This window comes from Nansenia antarctica (assembly GCF_963989245.1).
Source record: "Nansenia antarctica genome assembly, chromosome: 13".
NCBI lineage: Eukaryota > Metazoa > Chordata > Actinopteri > Argentiniformes > Microstomatidae > Nansenia > Nansenia antarctica.
In genome coordinates, this window is record NC_137683.1 from 26939548 (window position 1) to 26959065 (window position 19518).

Consider the following 19518-nt stretch of genomic DNA (forward strand, 5'->3'; position numbering starts at 1 on the left):
GACCAGACTGACAGGGGTCTAGACCAGACTTCTGTGGCAGGGGGGGCTAGACCAGACTGATGTGACAGGAGGTCTAGACCAGACTGACAGAGGTCTAGACTAGACTGACAGGGGCTTAGACTAGACTTCTGTGGCAGGGGTTTAGACCAGACTTCTGTGGCAGATGGGTCTAGACCAGACTGATGTGACAGGGGGTCTAGACCAGACTGATGTGACAGGGGGTCTAGACCAGACTGTTGTGATGGGGGTCTAGACCAGACTGTTGTGACTGGGACAGGGAGCACCATAGCATGGTAAAGGCCAAAGTTCCCTTCCTTTCCCTTCCCTTCCTCTCTTTCTCTTTCTTCCTCTTTTTCATTTAAAGTTTGTTATTCAGCCCACTGAATGCAACACACATCCCTCCCTCCTCCTCCGTTCCTTCTCTCAACATCTGGATCTACCTCTGGCTCTGACTCTAGCTTGGCCAACGGTCTTGGCGAGGAGCGACTCTCATGACGCTCTCTGATTGGACATGGCTGTGGAGACGCTCTCTGATTGGACACGGGCTGTGGAGAGGCTCTCTGATTGGACACGGGCTGTGGAGAGGCTCTCTGATTGGACACGGCTGTGGAGAGGCTCTCTGATTGGACACGGGCTGTGGAGAGGCTCTCTGATTGGACACGGCTGTGGAGAGGCTCTCTGATTGGACACGGCTGTGGAGAGGCTCTCTGATTGGACACGGCTGTGGAGAGGCTCCAGTTCAGCACACAAGGGCCATAGGAGAATGTGGGAATCCCGCCAGAGCAACAGACACAAGAGAGCTGTTTCTCTTCAAGGACAGAAAGAACACTAACAAATGATGGTGCCTTGAGGGTGAAATATACTAGGTGAGGGGAATTAGCTTAAATTCGTTTTTGTTTATAGAATTTGATAGGAATTTATTGATTAGCATAACTATGAAGTGAGAGGACCCACAGTATTTTGACTTCGGTAAGTATTCAGCCCCCTTCACTTTTCCCACATTTTGTTTGTTGTGTAAATATTTAAACAGCTAAATGATTACCTACATTTCAGCTGTATAAGTTTCGGCTCACAGAGACCACAGCACAGAGACAGCGCTAGGTAAAGTTGTATATGACCTGAGAATGAGCATGGATGACAAGAAACTGTCAATATTTGTAATTTTAGACTCAAGCACCCCTTCCCATGCTTCTCTGTCTCTCTGCCTCTCTCTAGGAAGTGATTGTATGCAGGCTGTGGTTTAGGGAATTTCTGGTCTAAGATAAGACTCTGAAAACAGTCAGTCACTGGCAGGACAGGATGGAACACACTTCACTCTATATCATACTCTGTGAGTACTATATGTGTGTGTGTGTGTGTGTGTGTGTGTGAGCGTGTGCGTGTGTATTGTGCATAGTGTGCGTCTCACTATATGTGTCACGGCTTGGTGAAAAGGTCCGCATGTCGGGAATTGTGAAACCAAACCAAACAAGTGTTGTGAAGAGAAAAAAAAGTCTCTGTTTTTTGGCATAATTTAAGCGATGAAGAACCCACGCTATATCATAACCAACAGTTTTACGTTCACTAAATACCTACAGTTTGTTAGGAAACTCGGGTGGGAGGTAGTATTAGTATCTGTGTTTTGTCTCGTTTTGTATTGTATTGCAATGTTGCATCATTTTACTGTGCCTGCTTATCTTGTACATCTTGTACATCAGCTTATCTGCTTGTCTTGCTTTGTTTTGTATTGTCATGTAGTGTATTGCCTGTTGTGTCGTTTTGTTGTGCTTGCTGATGTTTTTAATAACACTACACCGTTCATTTTGTAATAGCCTGCTCAGGGACTACAGATGGAAATTAGCTCATGAGCTAACTCTGGCACATTTACATTGATGTGGAAACTGATTGGTTGATTAATGTGCACTGTCCCTGGTAAATAAATAAATAATATAAATACAAATAAATAAATAAATATTCGTATTTGTCTTTATTTCTCTGGGGGGCTTTTCCCCTTTCATACTCCCTACCCACATCATCATAAATAGCCATGTGCGGGTGTAATCTTGAGTGATATTTAGAATGTAGTGAGTCTCATGAGTTTCTCTCTCTATGTGTTTCAGTGATGAGTGCTTACATCTACTCTGGACACACTCATTCTGAAGGTGAGTTGGTGATTGTATCTTCAGATGTTCCATCTTACATCAAGTTACGATCAGTTATCATTTTCCCAGCTCTACCCTAACCCTAACCCTAAGCTAACCCTAACCCTACTAAATATTAGAGGCTAAAAATAAGAAGAATACCGTACTAAGATTTCTGCTTACCCCCTTGTACTGTTTCTCTTGTGTCTAAAAAGAAATATATATATGTATTTTTAAAAATCATTCTTCTTCTATCACGACGACTGCCAATGGCCCCTGGCCTGAGCCAGATTACTCTTCCTGCTACGACTGGTGAATTGATGATTCACTTGCTTAGTCAAATGTATCGATTGTAAGTCGCTTTGGAATAAGGCGTCTGCTAAATGCCAAACATGTAAATGTAAATGTAAAATGAAATATAGATTTAAATAATAGATTTGTGGAAGATAGCGTTTGTGTTCTTGTGCTTTACACTCATTTTCACGTTCTCTTACAGATGCTAACTATGAGTCCTGTTCTCAGTTCTACAGTAGTTTGGTGTCTCTTAAGTCTCGTTCGCAAAAAAAAAATACTTATAGAAAATCAAAAACACTGTATTGTTGTGTACCTCCGTTTATCAAACAAGAGTAAGAACAATAAAAACAATAATAGATGTGTGAAAGACAGCGTTTGTGTTCTTACCCTTTACACTTTCACACTTTCACACCTGTTCTCCTACAGAAAGACCATATCCTGTCCTGAGTGTGTCTCCTGCACGGTGGCTGAATGTTGGAGACTCAGTGACTCTGAGCTGTGAGGTTAAAGACTCATCTACAGGCTGGAGATTCTACTGGTACAAGGATGTGTACGATGGACAGAGTTACTCCCCAGAGCTGCTACCAGACAGCGAGCGTGGGGCTGGAGGCTCCTACTCTGTCAGCCCTGTTGGTCTGAATCACACAGGGGCGTATTCATGTAGAGCTGGGAGAGGAGACCCAGTCTATAATACACACTACAGCTCTGCTCAGCTCCTCTGGGTAGCAGGTGAGTTACTGATGTACATGTTTCATCTCTGAACTATGACCCTGTCACAGTCTGAACTTTGACCCCCGCCCCTCTGTCTCTCTCTCTCCCTTTCTTTCCCTCCCCCATCTCTCCCCCTCCCTCTCTTTCTCTACCTCTCTCTCCCTCTCCCTCTCCCTCTCTCTCTGTCCTTCCCTACCCCTCTCTATCTATTCCTCTCTCTCTGTCTGTCTCTCTCCCGCCCTCTCTCTCCTGCTCCCTCCCTCCCCCCCTCTCTTTCCCCCTCTCTCACTGTCACTGTCTCCCTCCATCCCCTTCTCTCTCTCCCAGGCCTCTCTCCCCCAGCCTCTCTGACCATCAGTCCCAACACATCTCAGTTCTTCTATGGTGAGTATGTCTCAGTGAGCTGTGAGGTGCAGGGGAACTCTACTGGATGGAGAGTGATGACGTTCACACGGATTTCCACAAAACACTTCCGGCTGTCAAAGTGTCTCAAAGTGTTTGAAACATCAACTGGACCCACATGCGTGATATACTCTGTATCCAACCACTATGACGGTGGAGTGTACTGGTGTGAGTCTGGGTCAGGAGAGTACAGCAATGCTGTCAACATCACAGTGACTGGTAAGCTGTTCTCAGTTCTACAGTAGTTCAGTGTCTCTTAGTCTCATTAAGAAACTGTTCTCATAGAAAATCAAAAACACTGTATTGTCATGTACCTCCGTTTATCAAAGCAAGAGTAAAGACAAAAACAAATAATAACAGATTTGTGAAAGAGAGCGTTTGCGTTCCTGCACTTTACAATTTCACACTTTCACACCTGTTCTCTTACAGACAGAACCCGTCCTGTCCTGAGTGTGTCTCCTGCATGGTGGCTGAATGTTGGAGACTCAGTGACTCTGAGCTGTGAGGTTAAAGACTCGTCTACAGGCTGGAGATTCGACTGGTACAGACACGTGGACAATGGATGGAGTTACTCCAGAGAGCTGCTACCAGACAGCGAGCGTGGGGCTGGAGGCTCCTACTCTGTCAGCCCTGTTGGTCTGAATCACACAGGGATGTATTCATGTAGAGCTGGGAGAGGAGAAATAGTCTATCATACATACACAAGCCATGCTCATCTCATCTGGGTAGCAGGTGAGTTACTGTTTCAACTCTGAACTATGACCCTGTCTCAGTCTGAACTTTGACCCCCCCTGTCACTCTCTCCATCTGTCTTTATGTCTCTCTCTCTGTCATGGTTTCTTAGGTTTTCATTTTAGAGACATCTAGTGGACATTTTATGACATTACATTTGTTACTGCCTTTATTCAGTTTCGGTTTTGATTAGTCACATGACGAACATTAGTCACATGACGTGAGCACACTGTTCAGACGTGATAGCTCGTGCAACAGCTAGTTGAGAGAAAAAGCTCCGGAGAATCTCTTTGTTTACATTCTTGCCCTGGAAAAGGCTTTGCTTGTAAGTTGCCTTTTCTTTTCTTGTTTAACTACAATGTATAATGTATATGTTTATAAATACATAGCTTATATTATTTAAGTATAACTATTTGTATTGCTATATTGATATTATATGTTGGCTACATACTGTTGATGTTGAAAGTGTAACAGTATAGTTTTGAGCATTACAGTAATTGTACTCTTATGTTTATTTACAGTTTTACAAAATAACCAAACGACCACTCATGTTTCTGAGGGTTGAGTAAAGAACTAAACTTTACTCCAGCGTCTGAGGATTCATTTGTGTGTCAGTGTGTGTTCGCTATCTGTGGAAGTTGCGCCCTGGTTACGCGCAGTGGGAACAGAATAGTAAAAAAGCAACCACTCAGCGGGCGGATCGACTCAAGGAGAGAGATCTTCAGCGCAAGCACTGCTTCCCATCATCCTTGCTCACGCCAAGCACACAGCAATATTCATGATGGAAGAGTTGAGCAATGCTGAGACAAGGTCAGTGGCCTCTAGCACATCTAGGTCTTTTAAATCAACAGCCAGTAGGGCAGCTGTCAATGCACGTGTCAAAGTGGAAGTAGCACGCACACGTGCTGGCTATGCAAAAATGGAAGCAGAGATTATGATCGAAAAAGCCCAAATGGAAGCAAAATTATAGAACTTGCTGCATGAGAAAGAAGTGGCAGAAGCCATCGCTGAAGCTAATGTTCTCGAAGCAGCAGCGGAGGAAGAAAACAACGGTATCGAAGCTGTCATTCATGCCACTGTTGACCGCACACGCCAGTACGTAGAACAACAGTCACAGCTACCACTATCTGCCGAAGATGTTAAGGACTCTATAGCCAATCTGGAACCGATAGTCCATAGGCTGAGATCCTCCTCACCACCCAGACAGCGTCTGGCTGTTTCATACGAGAGACAGCACTCCTCCACCGTGAAGCATGAGCACAGCTCTCCATCACTGCGACCTAGTAGGCCAAAGACATCAGAGCAGCTCACACCCAGCAGGCCCAAGGGTTCACCATACAAACCAACAGGAAGCGGTGACACAACCGACATCAGTGATGTGGCTCGGTACCTAGCACGCAGAGACCTCGTAACCTCCGGTCTCACCAAGTTCGATGATCACCCAGAAAATTACTGGGCATGGAAGTCGTCCTTCAAGAACGCCATTGACGGACTACTACTCAGTGCTAATGAAGAGATGGACCTCATGATTAAGTGGTTAGGGAGTGAATCTGCAAAGCACGTGAAACGAATAAGAGCAGTACATGTAGGTCATTCATCTCAAGGTCTATGCAAAGCTTGGGAACGCTTAGAAGAGTGCTTCGGGTCTCCAGAGGTAATTGAAAAGTCCCTCTTCGACAGGCTGGAGAACTTCCCAAAGATCAGCAATAAAGATCCTGTGAAGCTGAGAGAGCTAAGTGACCTTCTCCAAGAGTTGGAAGCAGCCATGTTCGAAGGTTACCTGCCTGGTTTGAGCTATCTGGACACTTCACGCGGCATTTTGCCCATCGTAGACAAGTTGCCCTACAACATCCAAGAGAAATGGATATCACAGGGTTCCAGATACAAAGCTGAGCGACAGGTAGTTTTTCCCCCATTCACATTCTTCTGCGAGTTCATCACCAAAGAGGCACGAGCTCGCAATGACCCAAGCTTCAGGCTATCGATGAGTAACACAGCCCAGATGAAGTCAGAGCAGCCATTCAAGAGACAAAGTAAGAGCATGGTCTCTGCACATAAGACAGATGTCTCTCACGAGAAAGACACACGAGACGGTTCAGGCCGAACAGCAGTGGACATAAAAAAACTATGCCCTCTCCATAAGAAGCCACACCCCCTAACACGCTGCAGAGGTTTCAGAAGCAAGCCCCTCGAGGAGCGCAAGGCCTTCCTCAAAGACAACGGTGTCTGCTTCAGATGTTGTTCCACAACTACTCATCTAGCCAAGAACTGCACCACAGCCATCAAGTGCATGGAATGTGAGAGTAACAGCCACACCACGGCTCTTCATCCAGGACCTCCGCCTCCAGCCCCATCTGAGGATGGCGGGGAGGGAGAAGGAGGATCAGACCAATCTGCAGTCACCTCAAATTGCACAGAAGTCTGTGGAGAGGGTCAAAGCGGCAGATCCTGCTCGAAGATTTGCCTGGTGAATATATTCCCAGAAGCACACCCAGAGAGAGCAACCAGAGCATATGTTGTGCTGGATGACCAAAGCAACAGGTCGCTTGCAAGGTCTGAATTCTTTGATATGTTCCACATCAAGGGGTCAGATTCAGCATTCACACTTCGTACATGTGCAGGTACAACTCAGATGACAGGAAGGAGAGCCACAGGCTTTGTGGTGGAATCTGTGGATGGAGCTACAACAGTGACACTACCTACACTAATAGAGTGTAACAACATTCCCACCGAAAGAGCTGAGATACCTACGCCAGAAGCAGCGTTGCATCATTCCCACCTCAAGCCCATAGCATATGGTATACCACCTTTGGATTCTAAAGCACAGATCCTTCTCTTGCTAGGCCGAGACATCCTTAGAGTTCATAAAGTGCGGGAGCAACGGAACGGTCCACATGACGCCCCCTACGCACAACGACTCGACCTGGGATGGGTCATCATAGGAGAAGTCTGCCTAGAGGCAGCCCACAAGCCTTCAGACATCCAAAGCTACCGCACCAATGTGCTTGAGAACCAACGCCCTTCATTCTTCAGCCCATGTCCGAACAGGATCCAGGTGAAGGAGCAATATGTTCCGAAGCCAGCACATCAGATTGCCCCAGCGCAAGGCACCCACAGTATCCGGGAATGCAACTTAGGGAGCACCATCTTCAAGGATGACAACAAGATTGGACTCTCTATTGAAGACAGACTGTTCTTAAAGGTCATGGACAAAGAAATGTATATGGATGACTGCAACAGCTGGGTGGCACCATTGCCATTCAGAACACCACGTCAGCAACTCCCTCACAGCCGAGGCCAGGCCCTCACACGACTTACCTCTCTTCAAAACACACTGGAGAAAAGGCCCGAGATAAAGAGGCACTTCATCGCGTTCATGCAGAACATCTTCGACCGTGATCATGCTGAGCTGGCTCCTACATTGGAGAACGGACAAGAATGTTGGTACTTACCTATCTTCGGGGTTTATCACCCTCAGAAGCCAGGCCAGATTCGAGTCGTCTTCGATTCCAGTGCAAAATGGAAAGGCGTGTCACTGAACGATGTTCTCCTTTCTGGTCCGGACTTAAATAACAGCCTCTTAGGAGTACTGGTGCGATTCAGACGAGAACCGATCGCTGTCACTGTGGACATAGAACAAATGTTTCACAGCTTCGTTGTGAAAGAAGACCACAGGAACTTTCTCCGCTTTCTGTGGTACGAGGACAACGATCCTAGGAACGACATATGTGAGTACCGCATGAAGGTTCACGTATTCGGGAACAGTCCCTCTCCTGCGGTGGCAATCTATGGTCTCAGACGTGCTGCAGCTCATGGTGAAGAAGAATTTGGGTCTGACGCCAAACAGTTCATCGAAAGAGAGTTCTACGTTGACGACGGACTCCTGTCAAGGCCCACAGCACGTGAAGCCATCGACCTACTGAAGCGGACACAGGAGATGCTTGCTGTGTCGAACCTGCGACTTCACAAAGTTGCTTCCAACAGCCAGGAGGTTATGGAAGCATTCTCTGCTGAGGACCGAGCAAAGGGACTCAAAGACCTAAACTTGGATGTCGATCCCACTCCTATTCAACGGAGCCTTGGAGTGAGTTGGGATCTGAAGAAAGATGTCTTCACGTTTCAAGTAGCAGAATCCACAAAGCCTTTCACACGTAGGGGTGTTCTAGCTACTGTCAACGGCCTCTTCGATCCACTTGGATTCGTTGCACCAGTTACGATACAGGGAAAGATCCTGTTACGAGAGCTCACAAACGAAGCCTCCGACTGGGACTCTCCTCTTCCTCCAGAAAGGGAAGATGAGTGGAACGCTTGGAGAAGCTCTCTTCAAGACCTCAGGCAGTTGGAGATCCCAAGAACCTATTCTGCTTCTACAATCTCAACAGCCATAAGAAAGGAGCTACACGTGTTCTCAGACGCTTCAGTGAAGGCTATTGCAGCAGTCGCCTATCTCCAAGTAATTGATGTTGAGCAAAAATGTCAAGTAGGATTTGTCCTTGGAAAAGCTAAGTTAACTCCACAGTCGGCTCACACTATCCCAAGATTGGAGTTGGGAGCTGCCGTGTTGGGTGTGGAAGTCGCTGAGCTAGTCACAAGCGAGCTAGATATAGCTCTGGATGCTGTCAAGTTCTATACAGATAGCCGAGTTGTCCTAGGATACATTAGCAACCAGACAAGAAGGTTCTATGTATATGTGAGCAACAGAGTGCAGCGTATACGGCGGTCTTCTGAACCAACCCAGTGGCACTACATCTCCACAAGCCATAACCCAGCTGACCTTGGCACACGTTCTGTGCCTGCAGCTATGCTAGGTGAGACAACCTGGCTTAGAGGACCAACGTTTCTGCTACAAGTAGAGGAACCATCATCACCTGAAGTCTTTGACCTCATCAACCCGGACTCAGACATAGAGGTGCGGGCACACATCACCAACCTGCCCAACGACAGAACACACCTTGGATCTCACAGATTCGAGCGTTTTTCCTCATGGAAGCGACTTGTGAGAGCAACAAGTTCACTCATCCACATCGTGGAATCCTGTAAGGCTACCAGTAAAGATCAGGATCAAACTTGCAGTTCATGGCATCACTGCAAGCAGCCTCGCACAGCTGAAGAACTGACAAAAGCTGAACTCATCATCATCAAATGCGTGCAAGGAGAGGCTTACAAGGACGAACTTGCGTGCATAGCAAGTGGAAAGGACATCTCAAGAAGTAGTCCTCTGAAGAAACTCAATCCCTATTGCGACGAAGAAGGCCTCCTGAGAATAGGGGGACGGCTCAGACATTCAGATCTCGCCTACAAGGAAAAACACCCTCTTGTTATTCCGGGACGGAAACACATCGCAAAGCTACTTGTGGAACACCATCACCAAAGGGTGATGCACCAAGGCCGAGTCTTTACCGAAGGGTACTGGATCATGGGAGCAAGACGACTGATCAAAGGCATCCTTCACGACTGTGTAACCTGCAAGAAGCTCAGAGGCAGAGTGACGGAACAGATAATGGCCGACCTACCTGTTGATCGCCTGAGTACTGAACCCCCATTCACCTACGTGGGACTGGACGTCTTCGGCCCCTGGCATGTAAGCACAAGACGCACAAGAGGAGGACAGGCAAACAGTAAAAGATGGGCTGTTCTTTTCACATGTCTAAGTACGCGCGCTGTCCACATCGAATTGATTGAGTCAATGGACACATCATGCTTTATCAATGCGCTACGCAGGTTCTTTAGTCTAAGAGGACCTGCCAAACAGATTAGATCAGATTGTGGAACAAATTTCACAGGCGCATGCCGAGAGCTGAACATTCTGCTGACCGACCCCAACATGCCTAGCATTCGAAAGTACCTGGGAGAAGAGGGCTGCTCATGGGTCTTCAACCCACCTCATTCATCCCACATGGGGGGCTCCTGGGAAAGGATGATAGGGATATCAAGGCGCATACTTGACTCCATGCTGCTCAAGGCTTGCCCTTCTCGCCTGACTCATGAAGTTCTCTCCACCCTGATGGCAGAGGTTACAGCCATAATCAACGCCAGACCTCTCACCCCCATCTCAATGGATCCAGACTCTCCTTTTCTTCTAACACCAGCTATGCTTCTTACGCAGAAGATGTGCACTCCACTTCCTCCTCCGGGAAATTTCAGTGATACGGACCTCCACAGACAGCAGTGGAAACAGGTTCAGCACCTTGCAAATACTTTCTGGAGCCGATGGAGACATGAATACCTCACGACACTACAGAGTCGCAGCAAGTGGCAAGAGGAACGTCCGAACCTCAAAGTAGGGGATTTGGTCCTTCTCAAAGATGCTCAAGCTAAGCGCAACGACTGGCCCTTAGGACTAGTCAGCCAGACATTCCCTGACAAGGACGGGAAGATCAGAAGAATCGAAGTGAAGATCACCAAACATGGGACAGCTAAAACGTTCTTGAGACCAATATCTGAGACAGTGCTTCTCATGTCGCCAAAGGACTGAGTATCCCTGAGTTAGTTCATAGTGGTATTTCCTCCATACCAGACGGGGAGTGTCATGGTTTCTTAGGTTTTCATTTTAGAGACATCTAGTGGACATTTTATGACATTACATTTGTTACTGCCTTTATTCAGTTTCGGTTTTGATTAGTCACATGACGAACATTAGTCACATGACGTGAGCACACTGTTCAGACGTGATAGCTCGTGCAACAGCTAGTTGAGAGAAAAAGCTCCGGAGAATCTCTTTGTTTACATTCTTGCCCTGGAAAAGGCTTTGCTTGTAAGTTGCCTTTTCTTTTCTTGTTTAACTACAATGTATAATGTATATGTTTATAAATACATAGCTTATATTATTTAAGTATAACTATTTGTATTGCTATATTGATATTATATGTTGGCTACATACTGTTGATGTTGAAAGTGTAACAGTATAGTTTTGAGCATTACAGTAATTGTACTCTTATGTTTATTTACAGTTTTACAAAATAACCAAACGACCACTCATGTTTCTGAGGGTTGAGTAAAGAACTAAACTTTACTCCAGCGTCTGAGGATTCATTTGTGTGTCAGTGTGTGTTCGCTATCTGTGGAAGTTGCGCCCTGGTTACGCGCAGTGGGAACAGAATACTCTCCCTCCCTCTCTCCTTCTCTCCCTCACTCTCTCTCCCTCTCTATCCTTTTCTCTCTTTCTCCTACTCTCTCTCTCCGCCTCCTTAACCCTCCCTTTCGCCCTTTCACTCTCTGTCTCCCTCTCTCTCTCTCCCACTCCTTCTTCTCTCTCCCCCCCTCTCTCTCACACCCTCTTTCTCTCTCTCTTTGTGTCTCTCCCTCTCTCTCTCTTTCTCACTCCCCCCCCTCCTCCAGGCCTCTCTCCTCCAGCCTCTCTGACCTTCAGTCCCAGCACATCTCTGTTCTTCTCTGGTGAGTCTGTCTCAGTGAGCTGTGAGGTGCAGGGGAACTCTACTGGATGGTTAGTGATGAGGTCCACACAGGGTTTATGGCTGTCAGAGTGTCCCTCTGTTGAATCATCAACTGGACCCACATGCGCATTCCAGGGCTCTCTATCCACCAGTGGAGTGTACTGGTGTGAGTCTTGGTCAGGACAGAGTACAGAGTACAGCAATGCTGTCAACATCACAGTGACTGGTAAGCTATTCTCAGTTCTACAGTAGTTTGGTGTCTCTAAATGTTGTTATTGTTAGGATGAGTGGAAAGTGATAGTTTTCTCAAAATGTTCCTTCCTTTCCTTCACATTTTGTACGGTCTGGTTTTCATTGACTGCACTAGTTCGTAACATTATAGAAAATCAAAAACACTGTGCTGCTGTGTACCTCCTTTTATCAAAGAAAAAGATTTGTGAAAGACAGCGTTTGTGTTCTTGCACTTAACAATTTCACACTTTCACACCTGTTCTCTTACAGGTAAACCCACTCCTGTCCTGAGTGTGTCTCCTGCACGGTGGCTGAATGTTGGAGACTCAGTGACTCTGAGCTGTGAGGTTAAAGACTCGTCTACAGGCTGGAGATTCTACTGGTACAAGGACGTGTACGATGGACAGAGTTACTCCACAGAGCTGCTACCAGACAGCGAGCGTGGGGCTGGAGGCTCCTACTCTGTCAGCCCTGTTGGTCTGAATCACACAGGGGTGTATTCATGTAGAGCTGGGAGAGGAGACCCAGTCTATTATACACGCTACAGCTCTGCTCAGCTCCTCTGGGTAGCAGGTGAGTTACTGATGTACTGTTTCAACTCTGAACTATGACCCTGTCTCCATCAGAACATTGACCTCCCTCTGTCACTATCTCTCTCTCTGTCTTTGTCTCTCCCCCTCCCCCTCTTTCTCTCTCTCCCTCTCACTCCCTCCCCCTTCTCTCTCTCTTTCTCTCCTCACTCTCTCTCTTTCTCTCTCACTCTTTCCCCCACTTTGTCTCTCTCGCTCTCACTCTCTCTCTCTCTCTCTCTCTCTTTCTCTCCTCTCTCTCTCTCTCTCTCTCTCTCTCTCTCTCTCTCTCTCTCTCTCTCTCTCTCTCTCTCTCAGGCCTCTCTTCTCCAGCCTCTCTGACTATCAGTCCCAACAGATCTCAGTTCTTTAAGGACGAGTCTGTCTCAGTGAGCTGTGAGGTGCAGGGGAACTCTACTGGATGGAGAGTGAAGACGTTCACACAGATTTTTCACACAGAGTTTCTCTCTGTTGAATCATCAACTGGACCCACATGCACCCTCCTCCCCTTTTTATCGCAATACCGTGACGGTGGAGTGATCTGGTGTGAGTCTGGGTCAGGAGAGTACAGCAATGCTGTCAACATCACAGTGACTGGTAAAGCTATTCTCAGTACTACAGTAGTTTGGTGTCTCTTAGTCTCGTTCTCAAGAAAATCTTTCTCATAGAAAATCAAAAACACTGTATTGTTGTGTACCTCCGTGAACTGGTGAGCTATTCTCAGTTCTACAGTAGTTTGGTGTCTCGTTAAGAAAATGTTCTTCTAGAAACAGAACAGAACATCGACAGTGCAGCTCCTGCTCCTGTGTCTATACAGATGGTGCTGTGATCCTGGAGAGCGCCGCCCTGCCTGTGACTGAGGGAGACGCTGTGACTCTGCGCTGCCGATCTCAGCCTCCCTCTGTCCTCCCGGCGGATTTCTATAGAGATGGATCCTTCATCAGGGCTGGGAGGACAGGAGAGATGACCATCCCTGCAGTGTCACAGTCAGATGAAGGATTCTACAAGTGTAAAAGCTCTGACAGAGGAGAGTCACCAGAGAGCTGGCTGGCAGTGAGAGGTGCCATTCCTATATTCCTATCAGAATTATGAAATATAAATGTCTGGCCTAGTGGATAGTTAGTTGGGCTGGTGATCAGAGAAGTGATCAGAAGGTCATGAGTTTAAATCCCACCTGGGGCCACCACCACTAGTGAGCCCTTGAGTAAGGCACGTAGCCCTAAGTCACTGTTCTGTCCCTGCAATCTCTAATTGTGTCTGCTAAACTGTAAGCACTCCTACTCCTGTCTACACTACAGCTAGCTGACCCTCCTGAACACTCCCCTGTCTACACTGTGAATACAACATGGCAGCCACATACACTCAGGGAAGTTCTACTGTAGTATGGGGCCATAGATGCTACAGGTCTCACCCCTCTGGTGTCAGAATGGGAACACTGCCCTCTGGTGTCAGAATGGGAACACTGCCCTCTGGTGTCAGAATGGGAACAATTTGACAGTTGTCGTTTCTAGGTTCGCGTTGCTAGGATCATGTGTATTACTTAATAGTTTTAACTGGTAATTACCCAGTATTTACTAAGAAACTATGAGGTAACTTTGTGGAAAGAAGGGCTTCTGTGGTGCCTCAGTGAGTTTGTCACCATGGTAACTACCTGGTGTCGAATGAATGAATGAATGAATGAATGAATGGTCTTTATTGTCATTGATATAGTACAGGTACCATACAACGAAATTTGGGAGGGGGGGCTCCCCTGGTGCTAGGAAAAAAAAACTAAAAACAAGAAGGGAAAAGAGCTGGTTTACATAAATAAAGGCTATGTACACTATCCACTATACTATACTATACAAATAAAACACTGTGCTGTACTCTATGCTATGCTATACCTATTCTAACATTTCCTATCTCTGAACCTTATGTACCCGAGGGTTGTCATATTGCACATAGTGTTATTGCACATTCATTTAAAGTGTCGCAGTTTGCAGGTTTGAAATGTTCACAGTTGTGTTTCAGTATTGCACTTGATTACAATCTAGTAGCTGCCATCAAATTGTCTAGATTGTCCAGGGCCTAGAACCTAGGTCTTTGCTGTGGATCTGAATGGCCCAGGATCTGAATGGCCCTGGGGTAGAAGCTGAGCTTCAGTCTATTTGTCCTTGCGAACATGGTCCTGAACCGCCTGTCCGAGGGCAGCCGAACAGAGTGTTCGTTCCCAGGGTGGGATGGGTCCCTGGAGATTTTGGAGGCAGCGTGTGTTGTACAGCTCTTCCAGAGAGGGGAGGGGGGCGCCGGTGATCTTCTGGGCCGATCTCACGACCCTCTGTAGCGCTTTCCTCTCTGCGGCTGTGCAGCTGGAGAACCACGCGCAGATGCAGTAGGTGAGGATGCTCTCCACTGCGCAGCGGTAGAAGGTCACAAGCAGCTCCTGTCTGATGTGGTATTTCTTGAGGACTCTCAGGAAGTAGAGCCTCTGTTGTGCCTTCTTGATGATGGCTGCTGTGTTGGTCTTCCAGGACAGGTCATCCTGTATGTGCACCCCTAGGAATCGGAGGGTTGAGACTCTCTCCACGCTCCCTCCATCGACGAGCAGGGGCTGGACCTCAGATTTTTTCCTCCTGAAGTCCACGATGATTTCCTGGGTCTTTGACTGGTTCAGCAGCAGGTTGTTAACCTTGCACAGCTTGCCCAGCTGCTCCACCTCATCCCTGTACGCCGCCTCGTCCCCCCCCGAGATGCAGCCCACCACGGTGGTGTCGTCTGCAAACTTTACGATGGAGTTGCTGGGGTGGACGGGGGTGAAGTCGTAGGTGTAGAGGTTGTAGAGGATGGGGCTTAGCACGCAGCCCTGGGGGGACCCAGTGCTGAGTCTGAGGGCTGTGGAGGTGTGGGAGCCCACCCGCACCCTCTGGGGGCGGTCAGACAGGAAGTCGTTGATCCATGCACAGATAGAGTGTGATAGTCCCAGGTCTAGTAGTTTGGTCACTAGCCTGTCTGGAAGGATGGTGTTGAATCCAGAGCTGAAGTCCACAAAGAGCAGTCTCGCGTAGCTGTTTCCCCTCTCCAGGTGGGATAGAGTGGAGTGGAGAGTCGTCGCGATGGCGACCTCTGTGGACCTGTGGGCTCTGTAGGCGAACTGGTATGGATCCAGGTTGGGCGGGAGGCGTGTGACTATGTGGGCCCGGACTAGTTTCTCGAAGCACTTCATGATGATTGGTGTGAGTGCCACCAGGCAGTAATCGTTTAGGCAGCTCACCGTGCTTTTCTTCGGGACTGGGATGATAGTTGAGGTTTTCAGGCAGGGTGGGATGGTGGCCTGGGACAGGGACTGGTTGAAGATGTTGGTGAAAACCCCGGCCAGCTGGTCGGCGCAGTCCCTCAGCACCCGTCCCAGGACGCCATCCGGCCCTGGGGCTTTTCTGGGGTCCACCGCCTTCAGCACGCGTCTCACTTCATGCTCTGTGAGGGTGAGGCTGCTGAGAGCTGGAGAGAGTGGTGTTTGTGTTGTGGTTACCTCCGTTCGCCCCTCGTCGAACCGGGCGTAGAAGGAGTTCAGCTTTTCCGCCAGCAGGGGGTCGTCCTCCGCGGCTGTGAGCCTGTTGGCTCTGAAGTTTGTCATGTGCTGAACCCCCTGCCACACCCGCCTGGAGTCGTTGCTCAGGAAGCATTCCTCAATCTTCTCTCTGTGGTCTGCCTTGGCCTCCCGGATGCCACGCTTTAGGTTAGCCCTGGTGGTGCTGTACAGCAGTGTGTCCTTCGCTGAGTAGGCGTTGTCCCTCTCCTTGAGCAGTTTTTGGACCTTCCCAGTCATCCATGGCTTCGTGTTGGGGTAGACCCGGACACGTTTGTCCACGGTGGCTGAGTTGGTGCAGTTCACTATGTGGTTCAGAAACGACGATGTGAACTGTTCCAGGTCCTCATGCTCATATTCCTGCCATGAGGTGTCATTCAGGCAGATCTGCAGTGGCGCGGACCCTGCTGGCCAGGTTCTGACAGTCTTAGTGGTGATGGGAGCACTATTCCTCATGGGAGTGTAGGCTGGGATCAGGAGGATTGACACGTGGTCAGACATGCCTAGATGAGCTAGCGGTCTAGCCTTGTAAGCAAGCTTGATGTTGGTGTATACCTTGTCCAGTGTTTTTTCTCCTCTTGTTGCACATTTAACATGCTGATAGAACTTGGGTAGTACTACCTTCAGGTCAGCATGATTAAAGTCCCCGGCGATTATATGTACTGCCTGTGGGTCTGCACTCTGTCCACCACTGATGACATCATGTAGCCGCGCCAATGCTAAGCTAGCATCTGCGTTAGGTGCGATGTAAACAGATGTTATGTACACCGCGTTGAATTCCCTCGGGAGGTATGTGGGTCGGCATTTAACAGTCAAGTATTCCAGGTCTGGGGAGCAGTGGCTACTTACAGTTTTCGTGTTTAAGCACCAGCTGTCCTTTGTAGATATAATGAGGCCGCCTCCGCGCGTCTTCTCACTAAGCAGCGTCCGGTCCGCTCTGTGTAGAGTGCGGCCTTCTAGCCCGACCGCAGAGTCGATGATGGAGTCGTTGAGCCAGGTCTCTGTGAGAATAATCACACAGCTATCTCCCACGGTGTTGTTGGAAGCTACCTGCAGTCTCAGTTCGTCCATCTTGTTAGCCAGAGACCTTACGTTGGAGAGGAATATACTCGGCAAAGCAGGCTTATCCAGGCTTCTCCTCGGCCTAGCTAGCAGGCCTCCTCTGCGGCCTCGGCGTTGCTTACGATCTCGACGCCGTCGCTTGCGCCTGAGGGTTGGGATAGCGTACCATTGTTCACCCGGTGTCCGAGCGATATCGTGTGGGATGTTTTGCTGTTTCAAGAATTCTGCTGTTACCGTCCTCTCGTTTTGCGCACCAACTTCTAGTAAGTCTAGTCTGCTGTAGGTACTATTTACACAACAGTTCCCTATAAGTACTGACATAAAAATGTACATACAAATGTGTTTAAAAACGCTAAAAAGCACCGACGTCGGTAGCCCCTCCAGCCTCGCGTGTAATCGCGCCGCCATCATGAGATTGGCACACAGAGGGGCTTGAGTCAGTGAATCTAAAAGAAACAGAGCTTCTTTGAATATCACATTTTATTTCATATCAGTCATCATATAAAATCATGTTATTTTATTTCTGTGTTCAACAGCTCAGCCTGATGAAGAGAAGCAATGATGTCATCACCATGTCAGATTCGGATCCTCAGGAGTAGCCTAACTGTTTTTAACTGTCATAGATTTTTGAATAATATAACTTGTGAATGCCTCATTAATTTACTTCAACTAACCCCATCAGAACCCAAAATATAAGGTTGGTTACTTGTTGTAAATGGACTGCACTTATATAGCTCCTTATTAAGCGCTTTTCAATGGCCTCTCATTCACCCATTCACACACCAATGGCTGTAAGCTACCATGCAAGGCGCCGGCCCGCTCATTGGGAGCAATTTGGGATTCAGGGTCTTGCCCAAAGAAACCTCGACATGTGGCCAGCCGGGAATCGAGCCACTGACCTTGCGATTTGATATGCATTGTTTTTTCATTAGATTATAATAAAGATATATTTTTCAATGTTGCTTTTTAGAGGAATTTTACAATATCTTCTTTTTCCATGTATATGCAGAATAAAAATAAACTAGAAAATAGAATAAAGCAGAATACAAAATCAACAATAAAGCAGAATACCAAATCAACAATCAACAGTTCTGGTATCTTGCTGATGTGTTCAAGCACCTCAACACATTAACTGCGCCGAACGCAGCATGTCAACTATAGTCTGGGAAAAGTTTAGTAGGCAGTATGCGGTATATACTCATTGAGTATGTACTGTAGTATGCAGTATGCTAGTAGCCATTTCGAACACAGCCTTAGATAGGCCAAACTACCACTCAAAAAAGGGTTTTCATCAATAATAATATAAAGCTTTTGGCGGCAACAATAACCATGATTAAAGTCTAAGGAAATACCAAAGCCTAACGTAGCCTTATGCACTAAAATATAATTTTCGATAGCGGTAAGTGCCTAAATGGGTAGAAAAGGCAGAAAATTAGTCACATTAAAAGACAACATTTGGCAGAAATTACACATTTTATTTGATATTTCTTAAACATTTACAGTATCAGTCCTTTCCCATCATGTCAACAATTACACTGTCCCATAGCACTTAACAAAACAACTGCAGTGGGGCAGCAAAGAAGAGAAAATGTCTAATAAAACACAACAACATTGTGCTGTACTCCATCTAGCAGGAAGAACTGAACTGTGTGATAGCCCTGTTGCCCAAATAACTTAATACACAGCCCGTTAGGGGGTAGCCACACAACTATTCTGAACACCACTGTGGACCTGTGAATATCAAACTCAGTGTTGGATCCCAAACATCATTGTCCTCTGAGTAACCTCAACCACAACCTGACCAGTACAGTTATGAACTGAAACAACCCTTATTTCTATTTTGACTTCATTATGTATACTACTTTGTATAATGCACTCTGTGTGTGTGTGTGTGTGTGTGTGTGTGTGTGTGTGTGTGTGTGTGTGTGTGTGTAAAGCCTGGTACACACATGAAGATAATCTGGCCGATTTTGGCCTAATTTCCCCCTTTCCGACCAAGGACAGCAAACGCCCGATTATCGGATGGCTCTAAAGATTATCCTACAAGATTATCCTGTGGTGTGAGGTGTGTTAAGAGTCAATTTCTCCCGACAATCTGCTCGGAAAATGGTCGGGGCCGATGATCGCAAATATTAAACGTGTTCAATATTTACGAGCAAAAGTCTTGTTGTGTGTGGTCAAAACTGACAACTCCTGAGTCACTGACTCTGTGGATTGTGACGTGGAATGGAATGTAGCCAATCAAGAAGCAAGCTGACTGACGCACTTTATTTGCCCGGTCGCACATGGCTGCCTCGTACAGGTCAGTCAGGGTACTACTACCCTGATCACGCAAGATTTCTGACTTGGGGGACGAGACTCTACTGTCGTAGGACAGATCTTTATGTATGTGGTGTGCTGTATTGGGAATATCGGAGCATACCACACACAATACAATC

At 47.3% G+C, this 19518-nt stretch overlaps 1 protein-coding gene across 3 annotated transcripts; it reads left to right on the forward strand.

The window, feature by feature from the left end:
- Window positions 1-767: 767 nt before the first annotated feature.
- Window positions 768-18156, forward strand: LOC308169750 (Fc receptor-like protein 5). Of its 3 annotated transcripts, XM_080544486.1 has the most exons (12): window positions 784-969; window positions 1054-1101; window positions 1216-1330; window positions 2100-2141; window positions 2841-3143; window positions 3453-3746; window positions 3957-4259; window positions 11598-11879; window positions 12155-12457; window positions 12772-13050; window positions 13271-13513; window positions 17617-18156. In XM_080544486.1, the coding sequence occupies exons 3-12, from the start codon at window positions 1300-1302 to the stop codon at window positions 17640-17642; spliced, it is 2106 nt and encodes a 701-aa protein (XP_080400612.1). In that variant the 5' UTR covers window positions 784-969; window positions 1054-1101; window positions 1216-1299; the 3' UTR covers window positions 17643-18156. The 3 variants fall into 3 exon arrangements, with proteins under 3 accessions (XP_080400611.1, XP_080400610.1, XP_080400612.1); XM_080544484.1 differs by lacking the exon at window positions 17617-18156 and having other exon boundaries at window positions 783-969; window positions 13271-14079; XM_080544485.1 differs by lacking the exons at window positions 1054-1101; window positions 17617-18156 and having other exon boundaries at window positions 768-866; window positions 13271-14079.
- The last annotated feature ends 1362 nt before the right edge of the window (window positions 18157-19518 follow it).